Source organism: Myxine glutinosa, chromosome 3 (genome assembly GCF_964187855.1).
Source record: "Myxine glutinosa chromosome 3, kmMyxGlut1.1, whole genome shotgun sequence".
NCBI classification, from domain to species: Eukaryota; Metazoa; Chordata; class Myxini; order Myxiniformes; family Myxinidae; genus Myxine; species Myxine glutinosa.
In genome coordinates, this window is record NC_136263.1 from 89,172,289 (window position 1) to 89,179,783 (window position 7,495).

Genomic DNA, 7,495 nt, shown 5'->3' on the forward strand with positions numbered 1-7,495 from the left:
CCTTCACGCATCTCTGGACACCACCGTACGTGATCCTGCCCTGAGCACAGGTGCACCTGGAGCGATCGCTACCCGCTTTCCTGGCCATCAAACCCCGTGTGAGTGAGCCTTGTCCCGCGTTTACCTGTCGTCTGTCCGGGGATAATATAAGTGTGTTTAAGTGCCCACCTTCCTATGTTTCCCTCTTGTCCCTGTAATCTAAACCTTCCGCAATTGTAATAACAACCTTTGAGAACCGTATCCCTGGTGTCGTATTGTGTGATTGTAATCCAGCCGGGTGTCTTCTTTTTCTTATTGAGCCAGCATAGCGCGATTAGTCAACCCCGGGTGCAATCGGGGTAACTTGTACGGATACGGCGGCCATCCCGCTCGGCCCACCATACCATCAAAGTCGTATCTGTAACAATATATATATATACGTATATATATATATATATATATATATACATATATATATATATATATATATACATATATAGATATTATATATATATATATACATATATATATACATATATATATATACACACACACACACACATATACAGGATGTCTTAAAAAATGTATATGGACTTTAATATTTCAGAAAAATTAAACGGCAGAGAGAGGGCAATGTTGTTTGTTGCTTACATCAAACAGATTATTTTAGTGTGTGATGGAATGATCAGAACAAGTTAATATAGATTTCGATTTATAAACTCAGTATGCATTTTATTGTGATTTTATTTTATAATTGTTCGTGCCATAGGTTTGTCCGTTTCACTGACTCTTCCCACGTCCTTTGTTCACTGAACGTGACGTTCACATGATGCCCATAAGAGGGCGTGCAGAGCCCATCGGATAGTGCCATGGGACTGTGAGCACATCGTGAAAAGCTGCAATATGCAAGTGCGGTGACTCAGTACTCATTTCAAAGCCATTGCACAGTAATATTAATAATATTATATGAGTTGCCCTACAAGGAAATTTGACACAGGAGGTGACCTTTAGGTCCATCAAAGCCGCTTGCTAATTGATGTTCCTATGCCCGTGCTCTATTCTTAAACTGAGTGTCAAGCGAGGAAGCAGCTCATACCATTTCTTAAAATCTCTGGTATGACTCGCCATGGTTATATTCACCAACCTTCCAGACTCACAGTGGATGCTCTAACCATTTATGCCACTGAGTCTTGTTAAAGAACAATAACATAGTACAGGATTGCAAGTGGCATTATGTGTACGTACCCACTGGTACTAACAAACGCATCTTTCCGAATCTCTGCCCATACTAAATCCACCTTGTAATCCCTGTTCCTCCATCGGTCTCCATCAATCTCACCATTGTGACCGGGATGCGATCACATCTCCATGGGCTTGGTGCAGGGCAAGGCTAATGAGTGCGCTGGACAAATTGAAAGCCCACAGCCTTGGAGAAACCACCACGTTTTTATTGTAATTTCTCCATATTTTTTTTGGAAGTATGACCCCCGGTGCCTGCTAATTCCGAGCTAAAAAGATCGGTGCACGGGTTCCGATACGGCCCGCGAGATGACTTTAATTTGCCGCCGCTCGCTGCTTGGTATTCGCTGCTGCAGAGGATGTGCCACGGCCGTGCGCGTGAGCTGTGGGAGGGGCACATTGAGTGAGGCGTGGCGCGGAGGCCCCAGCACTGGCACTTTGTAACCCAAAAGGCCGAATCAAAGTTTCGCCGACATGACCATCGGCCGTTGGGACGTCTTATAAAGCAAGAGTGTTGCTCCTCTGAAGTACCCCCCCTTCTTTACCCTCTTTATTTTTGCTTTAACCATCACCTCCGAAGCGACAGGACCGCTTTCTGTGCTGCTGCTGCTGCTGCTGCTGCTGCGTGCGTTTGATCCCGCAGGCGGCCCCGTGGGAGTGACAGCAAGCGGCGCGCGCATACACACTTGATGCCAGTCGTGGAGAGAGACCATACCGAGAAGTTGCACGAGTGGCCCGCTGGAAGTCTAACGCCTGCAAGACCACGGAATTCTGGCATAGCAGCAGGCTGTGATCAGGGTTGCTAGATCCGCGGCCGGGTCCAAGATCTCCGGCTCCCAAAACCGACATACTTCAAGAGGCAACGAGGACTTCCATTCGGGGCATCTCATGAGCAGCGCCACCCATAACGTTTACCTTTCCCTGCTGGATTAAAGTGATGCAACAATGAACATCAGGATCGTTCTGTTGCTGGCTTGTGGAGCAGTGCTTCAGATATACGGTAAGGTATAACCCTCACTGCCTTACTTGCTCCCGATCATACCTTTCCCTCTCCGTGTGAGCACCCAGGAGGCTCTGTCCCAGGGTATGACAACCGACCAGGGTCTGTTCAGAGCTACCTGCCGTGGAGCAACCACCACCACTCCTTGATCGATATTGATGGAAATGCTCACTTAATGGTGCGCAGCCGTTTACGCTTGCTCGGTCGTTCCTTTGCTAAGTAGGCTTCGGCTGGACCTTCTGTTGATTGCGTGCGTCCTGCCACACTGCGATGGTGCCGAGTGTAAATGTAAGTATTCACTTGTACCAGTCGTGGAGCACTCCTTTAGAAGCAGCTCGAGAGGTGGCGACAGGTCCTAAGTTTCTGTAGAGGATGTGATAGGACAGATAGCAATGAGACCTTCTCCCAGAGGCGAGGATGCAGGAGGCAAATAACAGGGAGGAACGGAACGCATACATGGTAATGATTATATAAGTGCACATCGTCGTGTGAGTTATCATGAGTGCAGAGTGCGTTCAGCGAATGACAAAGTGCGTTCGGTGCCTGCCCGACGCGATAGTCCTATGGCGGGGTCCAGCGCCCCCACCCATACAACGCCAGCCCGGATCTGCACCTGCCTTACAAGGGGCTCTGCATAGGAAGCGCTGAACCTGCCGAAGCGCTGAACCTGCCGTTGCGTTGGCCCTTTGCTGATCTCGGGCGGAAGCTTTTATCCAGCGAATCCGCTTCATGGGCCGTGTTTCCATGTGTGATTGGGTGACGCACGTAATTTATGAGGGTCGTTCTCGATATTTGATATACGAGCATTAGGCGCTTTAATTTCTAAGATCATGGGTGATAATCGGAGGTCAGAGCTCGTCGGGGTCAAACTCCCTTCTAATGTCGTTTCCCCGCCCCTGCTAACGGTGCGATTTAGGGTGGGCAGGTGTGGATATATAGGCATTATAGACCATCGGTGCCGCTGCGAAGGAAAAGAGAGCGAGCATCAGTTTGGGGTCCGTGGGAACGCGACGGTCGGTACCGTGATGGATGCGCGAGGATGTCGACTGAGACAGCTGCGAGCAAAACAAAAGGTGTCTTTTGGGATCACCCACAGAGCAGCATAGCCATTGTGCGATCCTATCATGTCCATGAAGGACAGATGAAGAATTCGCTAAAAAATAATGGCGCTCCAAATAAAATAAATAATCCATAGGTGCATGAACAAATCTACACGGGTCTCCTAAACATGCCCCCAACGATTTTGCTGTCTTTGCTCAGTTTCTGGCAGCGGGTTAGAGGGAATAATCGAGCAAAGGAGGCAATGCCCTTCCGTTCGGCCTAGTGGAATGTGACTAGGGAAGATTGCCGCGAGACGAGGGGGGGCATTCGATAGGAATTATCTAGCAAGGCGCAGGGAGTCGCGGCCTTGGCCTAGAAAGAAAAGGCTTTTATAAAGCGACTTCATATGCCGATAATTGCTTGTAACCAGAGTTGGGACTCGACCCGTAATGCACTGTTGTTTAGGTACTCCAAACTGTAATATAATATATTATCATGGTCGGATGAGGAGTGCTGAAATGCGCTTCACTGCATAATTACTGTGATTTGCTCATTACGAGCTACCAACATACATGTACACGCAGGATGGCATACAGGTAGGCACACTCGCTTCTGAACCGTCTGGCCTAGCTTCGAATCACACCCCAGTAAACCGTGATCCCAATGTTTTGCAGGAAGGGTGATTCATCAATGTGGGTGTATTCCATTTGCCAGCATTAGTTGCTGCATGTTAAAGATATCACGTTGTCCCTCGCGAAGAGTAGGCGAGCTATCGCCGGCACCTTGGCCAAGTTTCAAATTCCTGTCCATTGTCTACTGCTGGGAAGGCAATGGCAAACCATCCAGTATAATCGACACTCTGTTACACAGTGTGATGTGACAGAAATATATATATATATATATATGTATATATCCAGGTATATATTTATTTATATATATGTATATATGTATATATATATATATATATATATATTATATATATATATATATATATATATATATATATATATATATACACATACACATATATGTCTTTCGTTGACCTCGAGGAGGACGAAGAAGAAGACCTGTTGGTCGAAAGCTTACCTGAAAATTAAAGATCGACCATCTTGAAGCGACATCCACTACTTATTTAATTTCTTCCAATTATTCATTTAATGCAAATGAGGCACCCTGCTTGTATTGTAGAGTTTCTGCTGTCTCACAGTTTTATATGTGTCTGTATATACATTATATATATATATATATATATATATATATATATATATATATATATATATATATATGTGTGTGTGTGTGTAATGGCCAAAAGTATGCGGACACCCCTTCTAATTAGGGGATTCGGCTGTTTCAACCACTCCCATTGCTGACAGGTATATACAATCAAGCACACAGCCATGTAATCTTCATAAGCAAACATTGGCAGTAGTACTGAAGAGCTCAGTGACTTTCAACGTGGCACCGTCATAGGATGCCACCTTTCCAACAAGTCAGTTCGTCAAATTTCTGCCTTGATAGAGCTGCCCTGGTCAACTGTAAGTGTGGATATTGTGAAGTGAAACGTCTATGAACAACAACAGCTCAGCCGCAAAGTGGTATGCCACACAAGCTCACAGAACGGGACCGCTGAGTGCTGAAGCGGTCACGCACAAAAATCGTCTGCCCTCGGTTGCAACACCCACCAGAAAGTTCCAACTGCCTCTGGAAGCAACGTCAGCACAACAACAATTTGTCAGGAGCTTCATGAAATGGGTTTCCATGGCAGAGCAGCCGCACACAAGCCGACGATCATGAGCAGTGCCAAGGATCGGCTGGAGTGGTGTAAAGCTCGCCGCCATTTGACTCTGGTGCAGTGTAAACACGTTCTCTGGAATGATGAATCATGCTTCACCATCTGGCAGTCCGACGGACGAATCTGGGTTTGGCGAATGCCAGGAGAACGCTACCTGCTCGAATGCAAAGTGCAAACTGTAAAATTTGGTGGAGGAGGAATAATGGTCTGGGGCTGTTTTTCATGGTTCGGGCTCGGCCCCTTAGTTCCTGTGAAGGGAAATCTTAACTCTACAGCATACAATGACATTCGAGACGATTGTGTGCTTCCAACTTTGTGGCAACAGTTTGGGGAAGGGCCTTTCCTGTTTCCGCATGATAATGGCCCGGTGAACAAATTGAAGTCGAAATAGTTTGTCGAAATCGGTGTGGAAAAACTTCATTGGCCTGCACAGAGCCCTGACCTCAACCCCATCAAACACCTTTGGGATGAATTGGAACGCCGACTGTGATCCAGGCCTCATCGCCCAACATCAGTGCACGACCTCACTAATGCTCTTGTGGCTGAATGGAAGCAAATCCCCACAGCAATGTTGCAACATCTAGTGGAAAGCCTTCCCAGAACAGTGGAGGCTGTTGTAACATAAAAATGGGGGGGGGGGGGGGGGGGAACCCCATATTAATGCCCATGATTTTGGAATGAGATGTACGGGTGTCCACATACTTTTGGTCATGTAGTGTATGTATATATATATATATGTATGTATGTATGTATCGCGCCACAGCTATTCAATATGGAAACCTCTAAAGCGACCGAATGTAAAGAGGAAGAAGAAGAAGACGTACGGAGGAATAACAGGTTTTATTAATTATTTTCACAAGCCAAAGCAAAGAGAGCAGTTGGTTATATACAGAAAATGGAAGGAGCAGGCACACAGTGAAATCTTTAGCTTACCTATACAAGCTTAATTAATAAACCCCAGGACAACGTTAAAGACAGACGGACGATCACACTTACACGGGGAAATGCAGTGCCCCCACCCATACAGTATATATATATATATATATATATATATTTTTATATATATATATATATATATATATATATATATATATATATATATATATATATATATACAGACTTGGCATTTAATATGGAATAATTTTTTTTCCTTGACTTGGGTTTACTTTCTTAACTCAGTATGTCAATCTGGTGAGTTTCTTTTACACTTTGGTGATTTATTTGTTAAAAGAACCATGTCACTGATTGTCTGTCGGAGCAAGTAGTCAATAACAGGATTATATCACAAGTGGCGTGGCAAAATGTACGGACAGGTGCATTTGACGATTGGCTTCACAGTCGGGTATACAAGGGTTGTTGCATTCTGTATTATTGGAAAACAACTGCTGCACGTCTCCAAAAGTTATTGCCGCTTCCTCTGGAGATGGTCTGTCAACTCGACAATGCTGTTTGTCATGGAGTGGTGGCTTTACGAAATTACGGCATGAAAGAGCGTGCTATTGCTCGGCAGTATGGCATCACTCAAGGTCAAGATCCTGAAACGAAATGCTCAGATGGGTGTCCCTACTCCAATACCGAGGCCAGGACGTCCCCGCAGAACCACAAGAAGGGATGATCGCCAGCTGCACCGGTTAGTCCGCAATGGCCGTACCAAGTCAGCTAATCGGCTTAGGGCTGAGTGGCAGCAACAGACAAATGTGCCTGTATCCAGAAGGCTAGTCAACCAACGACTGGTTCATGCAGACTATCGTGCCAGGCGTCCCCTGAGAAAGCCACGCCTGACCAGACAACACTGCCAGCGCCGATTGCAGTGGGCCAGAGAGCACCGTCAATGGCAGCCAGGACACTGGAATCACCTTATCTTCAGTGATGAGTCTAGATTTCTGGTCTATCATCAAGATGGCCACGTCCGAGTGCGCAGACAAGTGCATGAAGCCTACAACGAAGATTGTATAGTGCCAAGAGTCCAAGCTGGAGGTGGTGGGGTGACCGTTTGGGCTGCTTTTCATGCAGGGGGCAAAACTGACCTAGTTGTTCTGAATGGAAACCTGAACCAGTTCAAGTACAGGGTCATTCTGGAAGAAACATTGCTTCCATTTGCTCGTGCAGCCTTTCGAGGAAACTTTGTCTTCCAAGATGACAATGCACGGCCTCATCGTGCTCGCATGATCCAACACTTTCTTGCTGACCATGGTGTAGAGCATATGGAGTGGCCTGCCATGTCCCCTGATATGAATCCGATAGAGAACTTTTGGGCAGAATTAACGCGTCAAATCGACCACTTGGACCAGCACCGACCTCTGTGCGTGAATTGCAGCAGGTTATTGTCACTGCATGGCAAGCGATTCCTGTCCAAACCTTGGCAAATCTCGTGAACAGCATGCCTCAATGTGTACGTTCTCTCCTGCATGCTCGTGGGGGTTACACGAAGTACTGAACTGCAA

General features: G+C 46.2%; 1 protein-coding gene across 9 annotated transcripts in view; it reads left to right on the forward strand.

Annotated features, from left to right (window-relative positions):
• The first annotated feature begins 2,018 nt into the window (after positions 1-2,018).
• The window catches only part of LOC137423404 (roundabout homolog 2), a 409,307-nt gene continuing 403,830 nt past the window's right edge, over positions 2,019-7,495 (forward strand). For all 9 annotated transcript variants that reach the window (XM_068110526.2, XM_068110534.2, XM_068110527.2 and 6 more), the window contains exon 1: positions 2,019-2,218. In XM_068110526.2, coding sequence (XP_067966627.1) covers positions 2,164-2,218 — 55 coding nt within the window. In that variant the 5' untranslated portion in view covers positions 2,019-2,163. The remainder of the gene's footprint in view (positions 2,219-7,495) is intronic.